General features: G+C 45.3%; 1 protein-coding gene across 1 annotated transcript in view; it reads right to left on the bottom strand.

Moving 5' to 3' along the window:
- Positions 1-3,332: 3,332 nt before the first annotated feature.
- LOC107296726 (pre-B-cell leukemia transcription factor 2) overlaps positions 3,333-26,226 on the bottom strand; it is a 37,967-nt gene continuing 15,073 nt past the window's right edge. Inside the window, exons 2-8 of the mRNA XM_015826082.2 lie at positions 20,763-21,007; positions 14,521-14,711; positions 10,226-10,361; positions 9,876-9,985; positions 9,034-9,151; positions 6,388-6,474; positions 3,333-3,425 (exon numbers count right to left, since the gene is read on the bottom strand). Coding sequence (XP_015681568.1) covers positions 3,333-3,425; positions 6,388-6,474; positions 9,034-9,151; positions 9,876-9,985; positions 10,226-10,361; positions 14,521-14,711; positions 20,763-21,007 — 980 coding nt within the window. The remainder of the gene's footprint in view (positions 3,426-6,387; positions 6,475-9,033; positions 9,152-9,875; positions 9,986-10,225; positions 10,362-14,520; positions 14,712-20,762; positions 21,008-26,226) is intronic.

Raw genomic sequence — 26,226 nt, forward strand, 5'->3', positions numbered from 1 at the left:
AAGCTATTCTCCAAAGCGCCTGGAGGCAGGACAAGAAGCAACGGATGGAAACTAACCAAAGAGAGAAGCAACCTAGAACTAAGGAGAAACTTCTTGACAGTTAGAACAATTAACCAGTGGAACAACCTGCTTCCAGAAGCGGTGAATGCACCAACACTGGAAGTTTTTAAGAAGAAACTGGACAGCCATTTGTCCGAAACGGTATAGGGTTTCCTGCCTGAGCAGGGGGTTGGACTAGATGACATCCAAGGTCCCTTCCAACTTTATCATTATTATTATTATTATTATTATTATTATTATTATTATTATTAGTGTGATTTTTTTTTTTTAGCCATCAGAATGTGTAGCCGATAGAACTCCCATTTGGTAATGGCAATTTTTCCAATACAGGTAATCCTCGACTTCAAGACCATTCATTTAGTGAGTTACAACGGGGCTGAAAAAAGAGGGACTTATGAATTTTCGCACTTATGACCGTAGCAGCATTCCCGCGGTCACGTGATCAAAATGGGAATGCTTGGCCACCGATTCGTATTTATGACCGCTGTCGTGTCTCAAGGTCACATGATCCCCTTTTGCGACCTTCTGACAAGCAAAGTCAATGGGGGAAGGTTCACTTAACCAACCATGTCGCTAACCGAACAAGTGGAGCGATTCACTTAACAACCGTTGGAAGAAAAGTCGCAAAGTGGGGCAAAGCTCACTTTACTGTCTCACTTACCAACAAAAACTGTGGCCTCGATTGCAGTCATAAGCAGAGGGCTACCTGAAAAGGTTTAAATCCATCTTCACTGGTTTTCACACCCGGGTAATACTTATAAGGAACACCAAGATTCCCACAGTGAATTTGAAGCTTTAACTTACATAAATGCCCCGTTCTTTTGGGGTAAAGTTGGTAAAAACTAGCAGGGAGGAACGAGATCTTTTCTCCACTTCCGCTCGACATCCCAAAAATTCTCCCTTCAAAATAAATTAATGGATTTCCCCCCCCCCCAATGCAAGATGATTTCTGTGATACTTTAAAGAGAGGACAAAAAGACATCTTCTCTTAGCCCAGAAGTAGGCAACCTTGGCTCTTTTATGACTCGTGGACTTCAACTCCCAGAATTCCTGAGCCAGCCGTGCACGGCTGGCTCAGGAATTCTGAGAGTTGAAGTCCACGAGTCATAAAAGAGCCAAGGTTGCCTACCCCTGTCTTAGCCAATACAATCCTGCTTGGAAGACCCTTTCCGTTGTTTTTGTTTCAATATCATTGGAAAAATAATACTGTGGGGGAAAAAAATCTTGGCAATAGGCACACCCACTATTATTAACAGTGGCTCTTAAGGATACTCTGATCGAACGAATAGCAATTGACATCACCGTGCCCAGTCATCAGCGGCCCTCTTTTGTACGTTCTCATGTTCTTTCCTTTCGAAAAAGAAATGTAAAAAGTCCTGCTAGCTCTCTGGCACAAGTTACGATTTGCACAACCGCTCTAGTGAAAATGTATAGTCGGGGAATCTAGCTGATCCGAGTTTTGTTTGGTCGAGCAGAAAAACTCTACTCTGGTCACGGAGCAGGCGTATGGAAGAAAACCGAAGTTCAAACGTCAGAAAAATATTAAAAATGGAAAACAAAAATAAATCGCAAAAAGAATAGGGCTGCGTAAGAATCAATGGGACGTAAGATTAGCTGAAGAAAGAGAAAAGGAAAAGTAGCAAGGAAAAGAGAATAAAAAGAAGGACGAGGGGTGACAGGATAGCAGTGTTCCAATATTTGAAGGGCTGCCACAAAGAAGAGGGAGTCAAGCTATTCTCCAAAGTGCCAGAAGGCAGGACAAGAAGCAACGGATGGAAACTAATCAACGAGAGAAGCAACCTAGAACTAAGGAGAAACTTCCTGACAGTCAGTACAATTAATCAGTGGAACAGCTGCCCTTCAGAACTTGTGGGTGCTCCATCACTGGAGGTTTTTAAGAAGAGAATGGGCAACCATTTGTCTGAAATGGTCTCCTGCTTGAACAGGGGTGGTGGTGGACTAGAAGACCTCCAAGGTCCCTTCCAACTGTTATTTTGTTGTTATTCTTCCCTCACCCCATTTTATGGAACCCTATCAATTTCTCATAGCATCTTAGGGTTCCACTCAACAGTTTGAAAAACCCTGTTCTAGAACATCCAGCCCTCTCCTTCCTAAAGACCTTTAACTGCTGTAATGCAAAGGATCTCCAACCCGCTGGGGACGTGGCCTGTTCAGAAATGGACCCCCGCGGGCAGCTGGCTGGAGGTCAACGTGCACAAGTGGTGGACCAGTTCCCTTCTCCCCGCCCGGGCTGCCAAGTTGTAAAGGTTGGGGACCATTGCTCCGATGGAATCCTACTGCCACCTTTGGATAAAGGTGAAGTCTTATCTCTAACCTCATCGACACCATGGCTCCCCACATCTTTTCTTTAAGGAGATCTTCCTGAGAAACGTCTGCTTTCCGATACAGATGAACTCCCAACTTAGATCTTCGGACTCCAGGAAAACTACTGGTACGGAAAGGCATGTCGGGCGGTTCGGTCCAAGAAGGGTAGCCTTGTGAATCCACACAATCCGCTTGCAAGACAGGACAGCAAAAGAGCACTTCTTGTTTCCCCCCCCCCCCCCCCCGAAATATCCCATAGGAGAAGCTACTCTCCTTGATTACAGCACAGGAAGGAAGTGCCATCTTGGATCTAAAGACAGGATCCGGATCGCCAACGGTTTCATCTGGTTACTCTCGACAGGAAGACACCCTTGTCTATCCCTCTTTGGAATCATCCCATCACGGAGAGATGCCAACCTAAGCGCCATCTGGCAGCTTCCTTTGCTACTTCTCTTACAAGAAATCCATCCACGCTGCCATCGTAGTGATCCTTCGGTGCGGGTACAACCTATGAAACCGATCCATCAGAGGATGACGCTTGGTTGCAGGTACTACAGTAGCTTATCCCTTGACCCCTGCCAATCGACAAGCCATTTGGGACAGCGCCTCCCACCCGTTCCCCACCCACCTCCCAATAATGTCACCACGCTGGGTTCCCCTCCGGGATGCTTAAGAGTCATGTCTTGGTTACCGAAGATGTCATTCAGGATCACAGAAGGACGACCATCTTCTTACCCAATGGGTGCATCTCGAGCGGTCTGCCCCAAGGACCACCGCGTCACCGGATCCCCTCTCCACCCTTCCCCAGCACGGTGATGTGGTGACCCTAAGGCCGTGAAAAGAGTCTTGTCTCTGCCCAGCCTATTCACCGCTGGCGTTTTTCTCTTCCCTGGCATCAGGACAAACGTGAAAAGTGGGGGGGGAGGGGGACGACCAGCACAACACGATCAGTTGGAGGTGTCAGAGTGGACGCTGCCGGGACCTTCTGTTGGGGAGGTGACGGAAGAAGGAGTGGCTGCTTCCTGCCAGCCGCCATTGGCCTAATGAAAATAAAAAACAAACAAGGACGGTAAATTTCCCTTCTCTAAAGTGTGTACAGGTAGCCCTCAGCTTTCGTTTAGTGACCCAAGTTATACAACAGGACTGGGGAAAAAAATGACTTATGGCCATTTATCACACTTAGGACAGTTGCAGCATCCCTATGGTCACGTATTCAAAATTTGGACGCTTGGCAACTGACTATTTATGACGGCCGCAGCGTCCCGGGGTCACGTGATCCCCTTTTGCGACTTTCTGACGAGCAAAGTCGGCGTGGAGGCCAGATGTGCTTAACAACCGCGTCACTAACTTAACAACTGCAATGATTCACTTAACAACTGCAGCAAGAAAGGTCGTAAAATGAGGCAAAACCCACTTAACGGCTGCCTGACTTAGCAACAGAAATGTTGGGTTCACGTGAAGTGTTAATACCACTTTACAATGCCTTGGTGAGGCCACACTTGGAATACTGCATCCAGTTTTGGTCACCACGATGTAAAAAAGATATTGAGACTCTAGAAAGAGTACAGAGAAGAGCAACAAAGATGATCGGGGACTAACACATAAGGAACGGTTGCTGGAATTGGGTATGTCTAGTCTAATGAAGAGAAGGACGAGGGGGGACATGATAGCAGTGTTCCAATATCTCAGGGGCTGCCACAAAGAAGAGGGAGTCAAGCTATTCTCTAAGGCGCCTGAAGGCAGGACAAGAAGCAACGGATGGAAACTAATCAAGGAGAGAAGCAACCTAGAACTAAGGAGAAATTTCCTGACAATTAGAACAATTAACCAGTGGAACAACCTGCCTCCAGAAGCGGTGAATGCTCCAACACTGGAAGTTTTTAAGAAGAGACTGGACAGCCATTTGTCCGAAATGGTATAGGGTTTGCTGCCTGAGCAGGGGGTTGGACTAGATGTCCTCCAAGCCCCCTTCCAACTTTATTATTATTATTATTATTGTTATTGTTGTTGTTGTAAGCCGAGGACTAGCTATATCAGTTTTTAATTCCCGCCCTTTTGAAAATTCCCGATAATGGATCATCCCTCTGCTTTCTTAAAATCCTAAGTCCACTTCAAATCCATTTTGTCTCCTACAAAAATAATCAGTCATACTTCTAACATGCCCAAAATTGTTATGTAGCTTAAGCAACTGAGAGCACTGGAATATCATTTCAGACATGTTTTCCTCTTCTGAAGTGTATACACTTCCTATGTTTGTCATCCAAGACAATCGTTAACCAAGGACAGAAAACACTCAAATGTGTATATACAGGCAGTCCTCAACTTACAACAGTTCACTTAGTGACTGTTCGAAGTTACAACGGCACTGAAAAAAAGTGACCTTTGACCGTTTTTCACACTTATCACCGTTGCAGCATCCCCGTGGTCATGTGACTTACATTCGGATGCTTGACAACTGATTCACACTTATGGCGGTTGCAGGGTGCCCGGATCGTGGGATTCCCCCCTTTGCGACCTTCTGACAAGCAAAGTCAACGGGGAAACGAGACTCACTTATAACAACCGTGTTACTGATTTAGTAACTGCAGCGATTCACTTAACAAACGTAGCAAGAAAAGTCGTAAAAAGGGGCAAAAGTCCCTTAACAAATTTCTCGCTCAGCAACATAAATTTTGGGCTCAATTGGGGTTGTAAGTTGAGGATTACCTGCATGTCACTCTTCATGTACGTAGCGCACCGCAGCGCGTTACTTTGATTGTGCTTTGTTTTAAACAAGACACTTACATGGAAGACCAGGTTCCTGGATTATTAACGGAACTAGCATCATCCATAACAAATTGTGGACAGCAAAATAATGACGCACGGCAAATGCTGCCGATACATTTTTATGCAACTCTTGACGCAGGTAGTTCTTACAACCATTCGTTTAGCGTCTCACTGGTAGTTACAATAGCACCATTTTTCACACTTAAATGACCATTGCAGCATCCCCATAACCATGTGATCAGAATTCAGGTGCCTGGCATGTCTTTACAATGAAGCGGACTAGTCACAGGGGGGAGAGATGGGCTGGGGGGGCAAACCTACTCCTTATTTTCGTATCCAGCGAGCGTGGATTTCAGAGCTGGCTTAATGCCAGACTTGCCCCAATCCTATCCCTTAGAAAAGATGAGCCCTCAACTCCATTTGGTTAAAAGCAAAGGGCTCTTTTACTAAGGATGTTGGTTGCAGTAAATTTAAGCCAGCTCTGAAATCTACCGTGGTAATAATAATAATAATAATAATAATAATAATAATAATAATAACAACAACAACAACAACAACAATAATAACAATAACAATAAAAAAGTTGGAAGGGAACTTGGAGGTCATCTAGTCCAACCCCCTGCTCAGGCAGGAAACCCTATACCATTTTGGACAAATGGCTGTCCAGTCTCTTCTTAAAAACTTCCAGTGCTGGAGCATTCACCACTTCTGGAGGCAGGTTGTTCCACTGGTTAATTGTTCTAACTGTCAGGAAGTTTCTCCTTAGTTCTAGGTTGCTTCTCTCCTTGATTAGTTTCCATCCGTTACTTCTTGTCCTGCCTTCAGGCGCTTTGGAGAATAGCTTGACTCCCTCTTCTTTGTTGTACCCCCTGAAATATTGGAACACGGCTATCATGTCCCGCCTCATCCTTCTCTTCATTAAACTAGACATACCCAATTTCAGCAACCGTTCCTTATAGGTTTTAGCCTCCAGTCCCCTAATCATCTTTTTTGCTCTTCTCTGTACTCTTCCTAGAGCCTCAACATATTTTTTACATCGTGGCGACCAAAACTAGATGCAGCATTGCAAGCGTGGTCTTACCAAGGCATTGTAAAGTGGTATTAACACTTCACGTGATCCTGATTCACTAAATTAACTGTTGTTAAGATCTTTTCCTATTTTCATCTGATTACACAAGCACATCCAGGCAATCAGTCTGAAATGGTGCTGTCCGAGGCCGCTTGATCTAAACTCACCCTCATTTCTCGTGGGCTGTACATCTGGCTGGCAGCCATATTGTCCCCATAGCCACCAGGCCCCATGGAGTGACGCATCGACTCCACCTAGGAGTGAAAGAAAAACACACAAAAGGTAGAAAGAATACAAGCTTGGAAGGTTGAAGGGAGAGACTGAGAAATATCCACTATCAATTCTACGCACGGTACACATTTTCCCATAGATTTCCCCTGTTCTCCTTTTTGACGCAACAGTACTTCAGAAAGGAAAAAAAAAATGATGTGACGGAAACAGTAATTTAAACTTCCTCTCCGGTTCCCACAGCCAAGAAACTTAACATTACACTCTTTTTNTGGAAGGTTGAAGGGAGAGACTGAGAAATATCCACTATCAATTCTACGCACGGTACACATTTTCCCATAGATTTCCCCTGTTCTCCTTTTTGACGCAACAGTACTTCAGAAAGGAAAAAAAAAATGATGTGACGGAAACAGTAATTTAAACTTCCTCTCCGGTTCCCACAGCCAAGAAACTTAACATTACACTCTTTTTATCTTTTCACAGAGCTGTAAAAACTTGGCTTTTCTCCCACACGTCGGTGAGCCCGATCTCTTGGGAGGAAAAGTGCTTTTTATACTCAGCCTTGGCTGTGTGCATTGTTATATTGTTTTATTTTTATATTGGCCTTGATTTGTGCCTCAGTTGCTATTTATTTATGTACTATATTCATTTACTATCAAATTTATATCCTCCGGAATGAGAGTCCCCAGGGATCCAAATGTCCCCCCATCCTGCTTTGTTCTATCTGGTCTGTTGCGCTTGCCAAATATTTACCAATTTTAATTTATTTGTTTGATTGTTAACCACCCAGAGTGGTTGGGAATCAGGCAGCCTACAGGTTTAATTTAATAAATTATTATGATTATCCTGCCACCATCATAAAAAAACTCAGTGGCTCGCCATAACAAACCAAAAATAAATAAATAAATGACATGGAATAAAAAAGTGTATTATAAATACTCAAAAATACACAAACTGGGAGTGGGGTGGTCCTACCCATTCTTTAAGTTTGTTTGTTTCAGGTAAATATAATCAACTTAAAAAGATTTTAAATTAACTTGGAAAAGGACTTTTTGCTAAACGGGATTTATTTGTGAAGGAGCTAACTTTTTAACTGTTAATTTTTTAAGATCACAGCAGTCAATTGCATAGGTTTGCTGTGGGATAAGGGCACTGTATGATGTGAAATTTCCACTGGAACTTTTATTAGCAACCAGTCACCCAAAGTAGTGTTTCTCAACCTTAACGTTAAGATGTGTGAACTCCCAGGATTCTGGGAGTTAAAGTCCACACATCTTAGTTGCTGAAATTAAAACACACACACACACACACACACACACACACACACATCAACCTAGAAGATAAAAAACAATTTGAAAGGGCTCATGTTCTCAAATGGGTTTGACTAAATGTCCCTTTACTCTGAATCAATGCAGTTATTTGCTCTGATAATGGGAAACAAAAGGATTTTGGTCCAACTTTTCTGAACAGCATCTGAGAAGGCAGTAATTAAATAAACAATAAACAAAGCTATTATTTATTTCTATTTCACATTTCTTAACCTCCCATCTCCCTCAGCGATTATTGCCTGTCAGAAGAAAAATAGCCACATTTGGTACTTTGTTTTTCATCCCTTATTGTACAATCACGTCAAGATTTTTAGAAAGAGTTTTTAAAAAAACTAGGAATATAAAAGATACTATAAATCAAGCTCCTCAAAACCTCGTGGATGACTGTTTTCTTAAGGGATCAGCAACTCGTTCCTCAAGGATATTTTTTCCTCCTTCCTATTTTTGCCTGTAGCCCTGATAATCATTATCAGGATCACAATCTTCTCAAATGGCCAAACGCCATTGTGCCGTAGTAGTAGTAGTAGTAGTAGTAGTAGTAGTAGTAGTAGTAGTAATGTTGGAAGGGACCTTGGAGGTCATCTAGTCCAACCCTCTGCTCAAGCAGGAAACCCTATACCAGGGGTAGGCAACCTTGGCTCTTTTATGACTCGTGGACTTCAACTCCCAGAATTCCTGAGCCAGCATGGCTCAGCATGGAAACCTCTCCCTTTCCCCTCAGCATGGCTGGGCTCAGGAATTCTGGGAGCTGAAGTCCGCAAGTCATAAAAGAGCCAAGGTTGCCTTACCCCTGCCCTATACCATTTCAGACAAATGGCTGTCCAGTCTCTTCTTAAAAACTTCCAGTGTTGGAGCATTCACCGCTTCTGGAGGCAGGTTGTTCCACTGGTTAATTGTTCTAACTGTCAGGAAGTTTCTCCTTAGTTCTAGGTTGCTTCTCTCTTTGGTTAGTTTCCATCCGTTGCTTCTTGTCCTGCCTTCAGGCGCCTTGGAGAATAGCTTGACTCCCTCTTCTTTGTAGCAGCCCCTGAGATATTGGAGCGCTGCTATCATGTCCCCCCTCGTCCTTCTCTTCATTAAACTAGACATACCCAATTCCAGCAACCGTTCCTTATATGTTTTAGCCTCCAGTCCCCTAATCATCTTTGTTGCTCTTCTCTGTATTCAGTAACAGTAAAAGAGGACAGACTTTCTATCACTTCAACAGTGCCTGGGAGATGCTCTGTGGCTGCTGCAAGTGCCAAGCAGGGAACTAACCTGTGATGTAGAATAGGAGTCTCCATTCAGCCCCTGAAGGCCCATGAACATATCCCCCGAATTGGACAGATTGAAGGAGCCCCCGGAGCCTGTGAGAAAATTTGAGGAAAGATGGGAGAAAAAAGAGCAATGGAGTGAACGGGTGGAGAATGCAGGTCTTTCGAGGAAAGAAAAGATTAAGGCTACTGACAGGTTAAGTAAACTATGTCTATGCCACGAGCCCCAAGCGCAGAGAGGAGTACTAGCTCTAGCTTTTATGTAAGGTCATAGTAACAGAATCCCTCTGTTACTGTAACAGAATTCCACACTTACCCTGTGGTTAGATGGGCAGCCAATAAATGTTATAAATAAGTAAGCAAGGAAACAAATACATGAATAAATCTGGCAAATCTGAAGGTACATCTCTTCCCCTTCACCTTTACCATCCAAGAAACCAGAGAGGGACCTTTCTGAGATGGTTTTCCACGCCCACATTCCTGCTGTGGACTCAGCAGCCTCTAAACTGACTGGTGTCTAGTCTGTGGCTCTTCCTCCTGTCTCCCCAAGGTCATTCCCGCAGACCATTACATTGGCCTGGGGGCTGGGGAGAAGGAAGAAAGAAAGAAGGAAGGAAGAAAGGAAGCATCTGTGTCTGCATTCAGCAGGCTACTGCCGAACAAACCTTCCCCTGCCTTCTCGACCCTTACCTCTAAGAGGGCTCCTCGAGGTGCCAAATGACCTCCCCCGCCAAGGTACGAAGAGGTTAGGGTCGTTCCTGAGGACGTGGTTGTACCCCACATCGCCTCAAAACCCCTCCTCCCCTCAATGGGCGCCTCCTCCCCCACAACCCTCTCAGCGGGGGCGACTGTGCGGCGCTGACCGCCGTTTTCACGGCGTAAATATTGGCTTCCTCTTGGAACTTGCCGATGTTCTTCTTATAGCGGATGCGCTTGTTCCCGAACCAGTTTGAGACCTGGAAGGAGGGAGGGAGGGAGAGGGCAGAGGTCAACATGGAGGGACAGGAAGCGGGAGGGGAAGAAGGGGGAAAGAGGGGTGAGGAAGGAAGGGAATTATGGATCGATAGGTCAGCCAAACCTGGACCCTTTTCCCCCGGCCGACCGTCTTTCCCGAAGTGATCCTACCGTCTCTCGCAGACAGTCTTGCAGCCTGCTTGGATCAGCTTCAGACCTGCCCCCCGCATACGTCCTGGTACCTGCGAGACGGTGATGCCGCATTTCTTGGCAAGCTCCTCCTTGGCCTCCTCGCTGGGATACGGGTTGCTCAGGTGGGAGTAGAAATATTCATTCAGGACCTCGGTGGCTTGTTTGCTGAAATTGCGTCGCTTCCGCCTGTCCGTTGCATGGGACAAAAGGGGGGGGGGAGAGAGGTTGACAATGAGAACAAAATGGCTGCCATTCGGGTATCAATGTCTGTTGAAGAGAGAAACCCGTATGGGATTAAGAAGGGGAAAAAATTAAAAATAAAAAAACAAGGAGCAGGAAGAGTAGGGATTTATAGGTATATTAGAAAAAGTATATAGAGCAGTGATGGCGAACCTTTTAGACACCGAGTGCCCAAAACTGGCCCCACCCCCTCTCCACCCCCTGCCCTGCCCCCACTCCGTTCCCAGTCCTGCCTGCCCGCAGGGCCACTCACCGCCTCCAGGGCCCGCCGCAGATTGCCCAGGCAGCCCAGCAGCACCATGGCGGCCATGCCCTCTGCCCACGCCCCGCAGCATCATCTGCACGCGACGAGGCGTAAGGGCAGAGTCTTGTTCACGCTGCCTGGCTGCCATGTCCTTGGCTGCGCTGCTCCGCGTGGGCCACGCTCGGGGGCAACTCTCCTCTAGGGGGGCTGCTGGTAAGGAGGTGGTCGTGGGGGGAGACGAGGCTGGGGCAATGGCACGTGTGCCCACAGAGAGGGCTATGAGTGCCGTCTCTGGCACGCGTGCCATAGGGTCGCCACCACTGATATAGAGCAACCCTTCCTGGTAACATACTAGTTCAGGGGTAGGCAACCTTGGTTCTTTTATGACTCGTGGACTTCAACTCCCAGAATTTCTGAGCCAGCCATGCTGAGGGGAAAGGGAGAGGTTTTCATGCTGAGCCATGCTGGCTCAGGAATTCTGGGAATTGAAGTCCACGAGTCATAAAAGAGCCAAGGTTGCCTACTCCTGAACTAGTTGGTTGCAGAGGGTAAAAACAATCTCTTCAAATATAGGCAGTCCTCGGATTACGATGGCAATTGGAACCACAACTGCCATCGCTAAGCAACACAATCGTGTCATGTATCAACCTTGTTAACTCTCAAGACACTTTTTTCCGCTAAATGGTCCGTGATTAATGTGTGTGTGTGTGTGTGTGTGTGTGTGTGTGTGTACACGGTTGCCAAAATGATTCACTGGAACATCTGTAGACATTATTATGTTCCAGTAATCAACAAATGGTGGAAACATGTACTTGAAAATGAGCAGGGTAAAATATTGTGGAATTTCCACATGTGGAATGATAAAAACTTGGCTCCTAACACACCAGAGGTAACCGTGGTTGAAAAGAAGTGTGGATAATTGATGTGGCAATTATCGGGTATAGTAAAAAGGGAAGGCAAAAGAATTGGCGATCACAAAAAATTAAGATATGAAAATCGAAACTGAAAAATTATGGCATAAACCGGGCAGTGTGGCACACTGGGTGCCAGACCAAAAAAATCTTGGACAGCACTTAGGAAATCTTGGCATCGAACAAAATTTCCATCTGTCAACTGCAAAAGGGGGCAGCTTGATGACTTAGCACAGGGGTCCCCAACCAGGCCACGGCCTATTGGCCACCAAGCGCTCATGGTCCCACTCGCGTAAGCAACGGGTTTTCATGCCCGTGCATGCGTGTAACCCTCCCATAAAACTATCCCTTCTTCCCCCCCTCCCGTCCTCCAGGCCACCAACCCTGAAAGGTTGGGGAACTCTGGCTTAGCAGTTAAGACGCTGGGCTTGTTGGCTGGAAAGCCAACAGTCCGGGTTCAAGACCCAAGCATCAAGCAATGGGATGAGCTCCCGTCCTCGCCCTAGCTCAGGGGTAGGCAACCTCGGCTCTTTTATGACTCGTGGACTTCAACTCCCAGAATTCCTAAGCCAGTTATGCTGACTCAGGAATTCTGGGAGTTCACGTCCACGAGTCATAAAAGAGCCGAGGTTGCCTACCCCTGCCCTAGTTCCTATTAACCTAGCAGTTCAAAAGCATGCAAATGTGAGTAGATAAATAGGTACCACTTCCATGGGAAGCTAACAGCGCTCTGCACCATCATGCTGGCCACGACTGTGGAAACGTCTTCAGACAGCGCTGGCTCATGGCTTTGAAACAGAGATGAGCACTGCCCCTTATAGTTGGCAACGATTAGCGGAATAAAATCCACAGGGACTAATTACCTTTCCCTTCCAATTGCAAAAGGCCACATATCTTGGATCCGCTCTTATACTACACCAATACATTACAACATCCTAGGTTGAAGAACTCAAATGTGTATGAAGGTCAACACCAGCTAAACAACTAGCAGCTGTGATTTCACATTATTGTGTATGTGATAGTAATAAATTGTGCTATTTGGGCGGAGTAGCTTTTTCTAAAGCCAGATTAAATGTGTTGCCCTCAAAGATGCTCTATGGTAGATTTCAAAAGATCTCCCATCTCTCCACGATGGTGCTCTTGTAATGATAACTGACCTGTGATCAGTTCTTAATGCATTATGATTTCTATAGATTTTTTTAAGATGGAGGCAAGGAAGAGATATTTCTGAATACATTTAAACTTTTACTCCCATATAAAAATCCCAAAAAATTAGAGGCACATTTTTAACTATGGCTATAAGCCAAGTTCTTTACTAATAAACTTTTAAATGAATTGTGTAATATCTATCCATTTATTTTATCTGTCAAACTGCTTTATCTTATGTTTGATCATACCTGTTACTTAGCTATTTGAATATTTTAGCCGTGATATACATTACACACATACAAAAGACATGGGTTTGACCTCAGCTTGGTGGCTCTGAGGCTCAGACTCACTGCCTATCAACAGCTGTAGCCCAGATGTTCACTGCAGCTGGATAACACAGGATCCAAGCCCTTTTATTGCTGGCTGAGGAATTCTGGGAGTTGAAGTCCATACAGGCAGTCCTTGACTTATAGCCAGTTGCTTAGTGACCGTTCAATGTTCCAATGATTATCCCATATGGTCATGTGACCAAACTGGGCATTTGCCAACCAAGTGCAGTTTTTTTTTCCAGCATCCTGTGGCTGCATTTTACAATAGTTTTGCCAAAAAACCCTCAACCCTGCAGCATTTATTTCTGGTTTTTGGCAAAGCCACGCCCAGGGCCAATCATTATTTGCTTAACAACTTTGGTGTTTGCTTAACAAGCAGAGTGTCCACTTTATAACTGTAGTGTTTGCTTAATGACTGTCACAAAAAACAAGGTTTTATGCCCATCACAACTTATGACCATGGTGGGCAGGCTGTGGTGAGCCAGAAAGACGGCTGAGAAAATATCTACAGCCCCCTCACATCCTGGACCTAAACTGTTTCAACTTCTCCCCTCAAGACAATGTTACAAGGCATTGTGTGCCAAAACAACTAGACACAAGGACAATTGTTTCCCCATGCCATTACTCTGCTAAACAACTAATTCCCACAACACTATCAAACTACCTAGTAGGGCTGTATTACTGTTATCCTTCTCATCTTTCCTATTACCTATTTCGTTATCTTCTTATGACGATAACTTTGTTGCATGTGTCTTATGATTTATATTGTTTTTATTTAATATCCTAGTGTGATTTATGTTGACTGCGTATTTAGTGTCCTAGGACTACCATTGAGTGTTGTATCTTATGATTTATGATGATTGTATTGTACGATTATGATCATGATTTATCACTTGTTGCTCGTGTGCACACTGACAGCTTATGCACCGGAGACAAATTTCTTGTGTGTCCAGTCACACTTGGCCAATAAAGAATTATATTCTATTAAGTTGACGGCTGCCTATGCCTCTTAGAAGTTACTGAAGTTGAGGAATACTGCATTAAACTCTTGGGGAGAGGGAAGACTTTGTGACTCCACCATTTGTTTTGGCTGGCATGGCCAGCTCCAAATTTGCAGCAGTAAAACAAGGGTGGGGAATTACGGTCCTTTTATGACTTGTGGACTTCAACTCCCAGAATTCCTGAGCCTTATGACTTGTGGACTGGCTCAGGAATTCTGGGAGTTGAAGTCTACAAGTCATAAGGCTCAGGAATTCTGGGAGTTGAAGTCCACAAGTCATAAGGCTCAGGAATTCTGGGAGTTGAAGTCTACAAGTCATAAGGCTCAGGAATTCTGGGAGGTGAAGTCCACAAGTCATAAGACTCAGGAATTCTGGGAGTTGAAGTCTACAAGTCATAAGGCTCAGGAATTCTGGGAGTTGAAGTCCACAAGTCATAAAAGGACCATAGTTCCTCTGAGGTAAAATAACCACCTGGCATCCAGGAAGCGGGAACGCAGGATCATGACAGCTTCACACGTGCTCTGCTTCAGCTGCATCTGGATAGAGCTGAACTTCCGATGGATGATGCTGACCATGCGCTCAATCTCCTTAGGCGACACCGGGCGTGTGCGGCTTTGCTCTCGAAGCAAATTCATCACGTGGGTTGTGAACTCATTGCAGGCCTTTGCGGGTCGAGGAGTGGAAAAGAAGAAGGAAGAGGAGGGGCTGGTGAGTCAAAAGCTACGATGGCAAGAACACGACACTCTCCCCATCCATAGCAATCTATCCTCCATTCCAAAGATTCACCGCCTCTGGCCACTAAGTCTCAGCTTGCATCTCCAGCTAATCAGTTTTGTACAGGTTAAGTCCTCGACGTACAGTCATTCGTTTTGTGACCGTTCAAAGTTACAACGGCACTGAAAAAGGGACTTATGATCATTTTTCACAGTTGTGACCATTGCAGCATCCCCATGGCCACGTCATCAAAATTCAGACGCTTGACAACTGCCTCGTATTTATGACGGTTGCAGTGTCCTGGGGTCATATGATCCCCTTTTGCAACCTTCTGACAAGCAAATTCAATGGGGAAGCCAGATTCAATCAAGAACCGAGCAACTGCAGTGATTCACTTAAAAACTGTGGCAAGGAGAGTCGTAAAATGGGGCAAAATTCGCCTAACAACTGTCTCACTTAGCCACAGAATTTGGGGGTCAACTGTGGTCGTAAGGCAAGGACTACCTGTAGGACTATTAACTTTTCTTCCCTAGAAAAGTCTGATTTTTCTACCCATTCAATCTGTTGCCCACTGTGGTCCTAAGTGTGGCTACCGAAAACACAGGCCCGGATACTTCCTATTGTGACATGGGAAGTATTTGCCGATTTAGAAGAAGCCTCCAAACAGAATAAACCATTAAAAACACTTTTTTTAAAAAAAAAAAATCCCTAAAAAGATACATACACATATAAAAGCAGTCCCCCAAACTCAGTCCTCACTCAGATGTTCAACAGTTGATGGGAATGAAAAGTTAAAATAAATGTAAATTAATAATAATTATTACAATAGCAGCAGCTCTCTTTGTTTCAGCTACCAGCATCTAAATATTAAGTTCAATCTTCGCCCTGAATTTATCATCTGCAGCCATTTTTTTACCCCACAATTGCAAACCAAAGCAACTAGGATGCATTGATTATTTCTCTTCACCCATTGTGATGTAACTCTATATGCCTGGACGCTATTATTTTATTTTTTAAAAATCAAGTATCCTATAATTGAAATAATTAGTTCAGCCAGTAACAACACCATTAACAATTAGGTGCCACAAAACTGGGCTTAATTCCTAACGATTTAAAAATGCAACTTTAGTAGATTAATATAATAGTGTGGAAGGGGTCTTTTTCAGCTGGGCATTTTGCTGTCCTTTTCAGTGAGTGCCAGGGACTTAAATTAATATATAAATATGCAGCATGAATTGCAGGTACATCAATAGAGGTGATGATGAAGTCCCTGTTTAAATTTCCAAGGAAGTGGATATTGAGTTAATTCTTTAAAAGTGGAAAAGACATAAATATGTCTAGTTTAACGCAGACATGATAGCAGTGTTCCAATATCTCAGGGGCTGCCACAAAGAAGAGGGAGTCAAGCTATTCTCCAAAGTGCCTGAAGGCAGGACGAGAAGCAACGGATGGAAACTAACCAAGGAGAGAAGCCACCTAGAACTAAGGAGAAACTTCCTGACAGTTAGAACCATTAACCAATGGAACAACCTGCCTCCAGAAGCGGTGAATGCTCCAACACTGGAAGTTTTTAAGAAGAGACTGGACAGCCATTTGTCCGAAATGGCATAGGGTTTCCTGCCTGAGCAGGGGGTTGGACTAGATGACCTCCAAGGTCCCTTCCAACTTTATTATTATTATTATTAATTAGTACAAAATAAGTCACCAGGTGGGATTGTTTGCAGCAAATTATGGTGACATCAAAATGTCGGCCTCAGAGGCTAAATTAGACAGGGATCACAGAGGAGCTAATTCTTCTTTATTGTAAAGCGACACGATAGATCAGTGGTGGCGAATCTATGGCACGGGTGCCAGAGGCGGCACTCGGAGCCCTCTCTGTGGGCACATGTGCCGTTGCCCCAGCCTTGCCTCCCCCCGTGACCCCCTCCTCACCAGCAGCCCGCCTGGAGGAGTCACCCCCGGGCGCGACCTGCGCAGAGCAGCGCAGCCAAGGACTTGGCAGCCAGGCAGAGGGCGTGGCCGCCATGGCGCTGCTGGGCGATCTGCGGCGGGCCCTGGAGGCAGTGAGTGGCCCTGCAGACAGGCAGGGTGGGGGCGGGGCAGGAGGTGGAGCGGGGGCAGTTTTTGGCCACTCGGTCTCCAAAAGGTTCGCCATCACTGTGATAGATAGAAGCTTGCAAGTCTGAAAGTACATCTCTGTCCCTCCTTTACAGTTTGAGAAACTAGGGAGGGTCTCTTCTGAGTCTCTTGCCCCACCCACTCTCCAACAGCAGGCTATGCTGTCTGTTATCTGACCGTTCCCTTGGCAACATCTCTTGGCACAGCCTCTCTAGGTCTCTTTCCCACATTCCCTTACACAAAGTGACGTGCAGGCAGTGACACTATCATGCAAAGGCTTCCATTATGTACATCATCAACCTCGGGTTTCATGACCATAGGTCATAAAATGGGGCAAAACTCACTTAAGGAACTGTCTCACTTAGCAACAGAAATTTTGGGCTCAATTGTGGCCGTAAGCTGAGGACTGCCAGTATTCATTTTAAGCCAGGGGTGTCAAACTGGCGGCCCGTCGGCCGGATGCGTCATGCACAGGCCACGCCCACCCCGGCTCCCCAAAGACAAAAAAAGTCACGATACGTCACGTGACACGATCGAGTTAAGACACCTGGGTTTTAAGCAATACTGTTCCACAAAGGAAGAACATCTAACCCGTGACTACAGTACATGTCTATTTGTACTGTTGTGTGTGTGTGGGGGGGGGGGCTATCAGCCTTCCTTAGATTTTACCAGAAGCCTTCATCTATATAAATATCTTTTCCATTCATCCATTTAGATTTTTTTTAAAAAAAGAATTCCCCTGAATTTTTATTTTTAGCTGGGGGGGGGGGGAACTTTGCACAGATTCGTCTGTTATGTTGATTCTGCCCTTTCCTTGACCGGGAATCCTTGCTCATGGTCACTTCCTGTCTGGGATACTGCAATGAACTCTACATAGGGCTGTCCTTGAAGATCCCACCCTTCTGATTTTCTGTAAATGCTTAAAGACCTGACTTGGCCTGGAGTTGGCCTGGAGAGGAGTATCACACTGGAGGGAGAGGAGTATCACACTGGAGGTGGTTGACAGATTGATAACAGATCCCACCTCCCTCCCTCCCTCCCCATCTTTTAGTTAGGGTTGATCTTTTGTATTTTTATCGCATTTTATTTGTCTTAATATGCATGTTTTGTATAGTTCTATCCTTTTTAACGTTGCAAGCCGCCCAGAATTACCCTATGGCAGGGGTAGGCAACCTTGCCTCTTTTATGACTCGTGGACTTCAACTCCCAGAATTCCTGAGCCAGCCATGCTGAGGGGAAAGGGAGAGGTTTCCAAGCTGAGCCATGCTGGCTCAGGAATTCTGGGAGTTGAAGTCCACGAGTCATAAAAGAGCCAAGGTTGCCTACTCCTGACCTATGGTAAGATGGGTGGCCAACAAATTTAATAAACAAAAGAAATAAAGATCAGATGGAACGGGATGATGGCATGCAATGATGTATTTCCCTAAGTTTCCCCATGTAACATCTCTACAGGTAGTCTTTGACTTACAGGCCACAACTGAGCCCAAAATTTCTGTTAAGTGAAACATTGATTAAGTGAGTTTTTCCCCGTTTTACGACCTTCCTTGCCACAGTTGTTAATTGAATCACTGCAGTTGGTAAGTTAGTAACCCGGCTATTAAGTGAAACTGGCCGCCCCATCAACTTCGCTTGTCAGAACGTCGCAAAAGGGGATCACATGACCTTGGGACACAGCAATGGTCATAAGTATGAACCAGTTGCCAAGCGTCTGGATTTTGATCACACCATCATGGGGATCCTACCAAGGTTTTAACTATGATAAATGGTCATGTCACTTTTTTTCCACTGTGGTTGTAAGTTGTAACTTTGAATAGTCACTAAATGAACTGTTGTAAATCGAGGACTATCTGCACTTCATGAGTTGAGCTGGCTCTCAATTTCCACCCAGGTGCACTTCAAGGTGTTGGCTATTACTATTAATTTATAACTATTTATTGAATCTGAAAATGAACAAGTTAAAGAAACAATGATAACATGGGCAAGCAATTTTGAATATACAGTAACATAGACTTAGAAAAATGGCAAAACTTGTGGGAAAGAAATTATAAACTGACAATGTCAACTTCTTATAAAGAAAACCTACCGTATATAAAATGTTTTATAGATGGCACTTGCCACCAGCAAGATTAGCAAAAATGTTTAAAAATATGTCAGATAGTTGTTGGAAGTGTAAACATAAATCAGGTACTTATGTATGGTGGACGTGTTTTAAAGCAAAGAGGTACTGGACAAAAATACATACTTGGCTAGGAAAGATGTTGGGAAAGCATGTAGGTTTTAAACGTGAACTTTTTTTTTACTAGGCATAATGCCAGAAAAGATTGATAAACAAAGTATTTACTTGATTTTACATGTGACAACAACGGAAAGAATCATATTCGCACAATATTCGAAAAATGAAGAAATGCCACAAGAGGAAGAAATAATAAAAAAAAATACTAGAATGTGCGGAAATGTACAGACTTACTACGAGGTTGAAAGAAAAAGAAGAAATGGAATACTTTCAAACTTGGGACTTATTTTATCAGTGGATGGAGAAAAGAATAAAGGATCAGGAATTAAATTTGTATTGTTGAATAAATACTATTGAATTGTATGGGAAAAAAATCAATAAAAACTTTAACCCCCCCCCCCCAAAAAAGGTACTGGCTATTATCTTGAAAGGCCTGCAGGGCACAGGGCCAGTTTATCTGCAGGACTGCCTTTTCCTAAGTCAGGGATAGGCAACCTTGGCTCTTTTATGACTTGTGGACTTCAACTCCCAGAATTCCTGAGCCAGCCATGCTGAGGGGAAAGAGAGAGGTTTCCAAGCTGAGCCATGCTGGCTCAGGAATTCTGGGAGTTGAAGTCCACGAGTTATAAAAGAGCCAAGGTTGCCTACCCCTGTCCTAAGGGCATCGACCAGTCTTACCAGCTCAGACAGGGTGGGCATGCTCCTAGTCCCTTTCTTTAAACACTGCATCGTATGGGAGGTGGGAAAGGTGCCTTTTCCATGGCAGGCCCTGTCCCATGGAATTCCCTTCTCCCTGAAGTTCAGCAGGCCTCCATCTTCCTCCTCGCCTTCCGAAAAGATCTTAAGGCCTGGCTTTTCCCTGAATTCCTGGGATAGGATGAGGTGGGTGAGAGGACTGACCGAGGAACTGCATGTGGAAAATTAACTTTGGTGCCAGCTTTTGATACTTATTTAATGTTGCAGGTAATATTTCATTATAGGTTTTTATACACTGAACACTTAATATATTTAATGTTTTAATAGGTATGCGCATTATGTCGTTTTATTATTGGTTTTGTTTTAACTCTTGGTTGGAAGCTGCCCAGAGTTTGATATGGGTAGCTATACCATTGGTTTAAATAAATAAATAAAATATATAGTAGCATATGTGCCATCAAGCCAGTGTTGGCTCCTAACAACCATGGATGTAGATTTTCTCCAGAATAATGGGATCCGACCCCAATACTGTCCTTTGTATGGATTCTTAATTCCAACACTGCCTCCATCATCACTGTAATCAGGTTCATCTGCTTTGCTGTTTTCTCTTTCTTTCTTTCTTTCTTTCTTTCTTTCTTTCTTTCTTTCTTTCTTTCTTTCTTTCTTTCTTTCTTTCTTTCTTTCTCCCTTCCTCCTTCCTTTCCATCTTTCTCAGCACTATAGATTTCCTCCACTTGTCCCCAAAATGGCATCATATATGACTATCTCCATGTAATTTAAAAATAAATATATATATACAAGGGGAACGGCAGGATCCAAACGGTTTACTGCCCTAAACGTGTGCAAACCAAAGAATTTGGCAGAGAGCAAATCCCTTTAAATGTGCACGTGCACACACACGAATACACACACACACACACACACACAAGTGCCTGCCCTCAGGTCTTCTTACCTGCTCGTACTTTTCCAGCTCGGAGTGGTAGATCTGGCGGATCTGCGAAAGCTTATTGCGGTAATCCGAGTGCTCGATGGAGTTGTCGGGGGACACCCCTCCTGCCGCCGCCGCCGCCGCTGCCGCTGCCGCAGAGCCACCCCCTTTTTCGGGTCCGGCCACCCCCTCGGCCAAGAGCATGTTATCCAGGCGCATCAGCTGTGGGTCCACCGGCTCTTCCTCTTGCGAACTCCGGATGCTCAGCCCTGCAAGCGTCGGGAGAGGAAGGGTTAAACGGGCCGCTTGTGCAAACCTGGGCTTGTGTGCGGGAGCTTTCATGGGGGGGGGATGGGAGATGGAGGGGGTGCAAGCATGCACACCCACTCCCCCTCATTCTTTCTCGGAGGGCTCCCCCTCCCTTCCCTCTGGGTGCCTCTCTGTCGCTTGGCGAGAGGCTGGGTTGCCAGGAGGTCGTTGCTATGGTAGCGGCAGGCCCGGGAAAAGGGGTAGCAGTTTTTGGCAGGAAGTCAGCCTACCAAGAGATGTGTGTGTGTGCGTTTGTGTGGCTGTTGGCCATGCTCTGGCCATGTTGGCCAGAAGGAGAGTGGGACAGAGAGTGGAAAGGGAGAAGGGGAGAAGCAGAGACCCCCACAGAAGTAAGAGTGAGGATTAGCCAGTTTGGCTCTCTAACCTTCCCCCCACCCCACCCCCCCAAAAAAACAAATGTGGGGGAGACATTTTGCCCTCCCTCCTCCATGTTTTCAATCCAGGGTCGGCCTTTGCTTTGAGTAACAGCCCGGGGCCTCCTCCGTGCACCCCACTCCAAGGGGGAACCCCCCCCAAAGCTGGCATGCAGCCAAAAGAGAGGAAATAACTCACAAACCTCCCCCCCCATACCTCTCCCCTTTGCAAAAACACCCCACACTCTCCCGCTATATAAGAATCATCTGGCTATGGGCGCAACTCGATCTGTCACTCAGGCATCCCGTTAGCAAATGTAGTGGGTGCGGAAGCCGCCCGACCCGAGCTGGGACAGCCCCACATCTGGCAAGGCAACTTGCTGGAGGTGAAGTGGGGAGGGGGGAGAGGTGTAGAGCAGTGGTTCTCAACCTTTTTAATGCCGCGACCCCAACCGGTCATAAGTTGAGGACTAAACCGGTCGTAAGTTGAGGACTAAACCAGTCGTAAGTCGAGGACTAAACCGGTTGTAAGTCGAGGACTACCCAACCGGTCGTAAGTCGAGGACTTTCCCTGCCCGGGAGCGCTGCACATGTGTGGTTCCGCCCCCTGCGCCGGCCGAGGCGTAGCTGACAAGAGGCAGAGACGGAGCAGGCCGACCACCAGCTGGCCCAGCCCAAGGGAGGTAAGGCACCCGCCGGAAAAGGGGGAAAAATGGCGGACAAAAAAAATGGCGGACAAAAAAAAATGGCGGACAGTCTTGCTTGGCGACCCCCATGAAATGGTCGATCGACCCCAAATGGGGTCCCGACCCACAGGTTGAGAACCACTGGTGTAGAGAAATGGGACAAATGCATCGGATTTGTAACCAAGCAAGGTTGCACCAGCAGGGAGAGGCCCATAGGAGCAAATCTGTGCAACTCACTTGACTAGTTCTGGAAAGGCCTCCTTGCTTGGTGCAAATACAACAGTGTTTCTCAACCTTGACAATTTTAAGGCATGTGGACTTCAACTCCCAGCAATGCTGGCTGTGGAATTCTGGGAGTTGAAGTCCACATGCCTTAAAATTGTCAAGGTTGAGAAACACTGAAATACAAGGAGGCTGGAAGCCCAATCCATGATGGAGTTTCCTCCACCTTTTGCTCACCTTGTGGGAGGAGAAGGGCTGGTCTGTGGTGTTAAAAAAACCAACAACCCAAAACCACAGGAGCCCTGGAGCCTCTTTTCTGATACACACAGCTCACAAAAGGAGCTGCTTTTTAATAAAACCAAGAGCTCCCAGGCTCTTTATTTCTTGCTCTGCCTAAAATCTCTTGCAGTGAACAGAAGCTGTGGGAAAAACTCTTCTCCCGTTAAGATGCGTTGGTGCCTCAAGCCAGAAATTCAACTAGCGTAGCCTTTCTCTTTACACCAGGATTTCCCAAAGCTCTCAGTCTTGGACTCCCGGGGGACAACGTAACTAGTTTATTTATTTTTATTTGCAGATAGTCCTCGACCTACGGCCACAATTGAGTCCCAGCATGTCTGTTACTAAGCGAGATGGCTGTTAAAGTGAGTTTTGCCCCATTTTACAATCTTTCTTGCCACGGTTGTTAAGCGAATCATTGCAGTTGTTAACTTAGTTAACACGGTTGTCCGGTGAATCTGGCTTCCCCATTAACTTTGCTTGTCAGAAGGTCGCCAAAGGTGGTCACATGACCCAGAACACTGCAACCGCCATATATATATATATATATATATAGATAAACGATAAAGGCAGCATTCCCGTGGTCATGTGATCAAAATTTGGATGTTTGGCAACTGGCATATAATAATAATGTAATAATAAAGTTGGAAGGGACCTTGGAGGTCATCTAGTCCAACCCCCTGCTCAGGCAGGAAACCCTATACCATTTCAGACAAATGGCCGTCCAGTCTCTTCTTAAAAACTTCCTGTGTTGAAGCATTCACTGCTTCTGGAGGTAGGTTGTTCTACTGGTTAATTGTTCTAACTGTCAGGAAGTTTCTCCTTAGTTCTAGGTTGCTTCTCTCTAATTTCCATCCGTTGCTTCTTGTCCTGCCTTCAGGTGCTTTGGGGAATAGCTTGACTCCCTCTTCTTTGGGGCAGCCCCTGAGATATTGGAACACTGCTATCATGTCCCCCCTTGTCTTTCTCTTCATTAAACTAGACATACCCAATTCCAGCAGCCGTTCCTTATATGCTTTAGCCTCCAGTCCCTTAATCATCTTTGTTGCTCTTCTCTGTACTCTTTCTAGAGTCACTCAACATCTTTTTTACATCGTGGTGACCAAAACTGGATGCAGCATTCCAAGTGTGGCCTTACCAAGGCATGGTAAAGTGGTATTAATACTTCATGTGATCTTGATTCTGTCCCTCTGTTAATGCAGCCTAGCACTGTGTTGGCTTTTTTGGCAGCTGCAACACACTGCTGGCTCATATCTAAGTGATTGTCCACTAGGACTCCAAGATCCCTCTCCCTATTGAGCAAGGTACCCCCTATATCCGTGATGGCGAACCTTTTAGAGACCAAGTGCTCAAAATCCACCCCCCACCCCGTCCTTGCTCCACCCTGCCCGCTGGGTCCCCCACCACCTGCACGGCCCACCACAGATCACCCAGGCAGCCCAGCAGCGCCATGGTGGCCATGCCCTCCGCCCGCGCCCCGCAGCATCATCTGCATGTGATGGGGCGCAAGGGCGGAATCTTGTCCCCGGTGCCCAGCTACCATGTCCTTGGCTGTGCTGCTTCGCGTGAGCTGCGCCCAGGGGTGACTCTCCTCCAGGGGGGCTGCTGGTGAGGAGGGGGCCGTGGGAGGAGGCGGGGCTGGGACGACGGTGCATGTGCCCATAGAGAGGGCACCGAGTGCTGCCTCTGGCACATGTGCCATAGGTTCACCACCACTGCCCTATATTATACCTGTACATTTAGGTTTTTTAGGAATGATTGAAACTTTCCCCAGTACTGGTAAAGGCCATTGCCATAGATCCCTTCTTGTGGAACATTTTCCTGGGCACAGTGGGGATAAAGGGAGCCAATGGTGGGTGGGAGAGGGATTTTCTGCCCCACTAATTCACAGAGGGCAGGATACAGCTGGAAGGAATTTAAAAGTCCCGCTGTTGAAATTTGAAATCGTAATCTTGAATATGATCACATTACTATTAATCCCAGCCTGTAGGAAAAAGAAGTTTCTCACGATGGAATAACTACAAATTTCACTTTGATCTCTTATCGCATTGCATCTGAAATTTCTCAAAGCAACTATTTTCACTGTTAAAAATGAAAATGGAAAATGAATTATAATATTTCACATTTATGAATTAAGACATTTTGCATTTATCTTATGCCTTGCAGTAAAGGTATTGCTCTCTAGAAATAACTAGTACAACACTGAGAAAACGACAGCAATTTTGGATGTACTGTTCACTCGGTTATTAAAAACATATTTTTCAGTTGCTGTTGCATGTACAAAATACAAATTTAAATTAGTTCTAATAGTGCTTTACTGCAGTGGCTTTTATTTGAGGTCAAGGAAACTAATCAAGGAGAGAAGCAACCTAGAACTAAGGAGAAACTTCCTGACAGTTAGAACAATTAACCAGGGGAACAACCTGCCTCCAGAAGTGGTGAATGCTCCAACACTGGACGTTTTTAAGAAGAGACTGGACAGCCATTTGTCTGAAATGGTATAGGGTTTCCTGCCTGAACAGGGGGTTGGACTAGATGACCTCCAAGGTACCTTCCAACATTATTATTATTGTTGTTGTTGTTGTTATTATTATTATTAAACCTGTAACTCTCAGAATAAATCCACTTTTGGGACTATCTGTAAGAGAATCCAAATCAGCAGCACACAAAGCAGAATCTCCCTAACTTTTGGGGGGAGGATGGAAAGGTATTAGTTATTTCAAAGTGATTTATATTTGCATTAGACCTTAGATCTGCAGACTAAGCCTGCAGTCTAGCATTCTGGACCGTAATGTACAATATTTGCCAGGAATGAGTAAAGGAAGTGATTAAAAACTGTACAAATATTATCCAGAACAGTCATGTGGTTTAAATGTGGCAACTTTTCATAAAAATGGGAAAAACATCGAGACCCGAGCCAAACGTTTCAGCTATTTAAACAAGCCAGTTTTGGTGCTACTGAGCATTCTGAATTCTGCTTAATTGGATGAGACTTTAATTAGTAACTCCCTAACTTCTACCTGGCATTCTGGCTGGGGAATTCTGGGATTTGAAATCCACACACCTTCAGGTTGCTTAGGTTGAGAAACACAGCCCTCAATGATGGAAAAGATCTAGAAACAAGCCTCCAAACAGCATCCTCTACTGATCCTGATTTGACAATAATTATAATCAATAATAACGAATGATATCCTACAAATTCATAATATCAGTATAATTTCAGCCGTTTTTGTCCTGTATTTTAATTCGAGGGAGGCAAGAACTCCCCCAATTAGCAACCATTAAAATTTGCAACAGCACTGGAAAAGTAATGTTATAACCAGTCCTCCACGTTTGTGACTGTTGCAGTGTCCCTCCAGTCGTGAGATTGCCGTTTGTGTACTTCACAGCCAGCTTCCGACAAGCAAAGTCAATGGAGAAGCCAGCATCAATAACGCCAGACACAATCACTTAACGGCCATGGGCAATTCGTTTAACAAGCAGTCACGTGATATCTCACTTAATGACTATGTCACTTAGCAATGGAATTGCTGGTCCCTAACTATGGTGCTGGAGAAGACTCCTGCGAGTCCCCTGGACTGCAAGGCGATCAAACCGGTCAGTCCTAGAGGAGATCAACCC

The sequence above is a fragment of the Protobothrops mucrosquamatus genome, unplaced genomic scaffold (assembly GCF_001527695.2).
Source record: "Protobothrops mucrosquamatus isolate PMUCROS unplaced genomic scaffold, P.Mucros_1.0 scaffold_204, whole genome shotgun sequence".
Taxonomy (NCBI): domain Eukaryota; kingdom Metazoa; phylum Chordata; class Lepidosauria; order Squamata; family Viperidae; genus Protobothrops; species Protobothrops mucrosquamatus.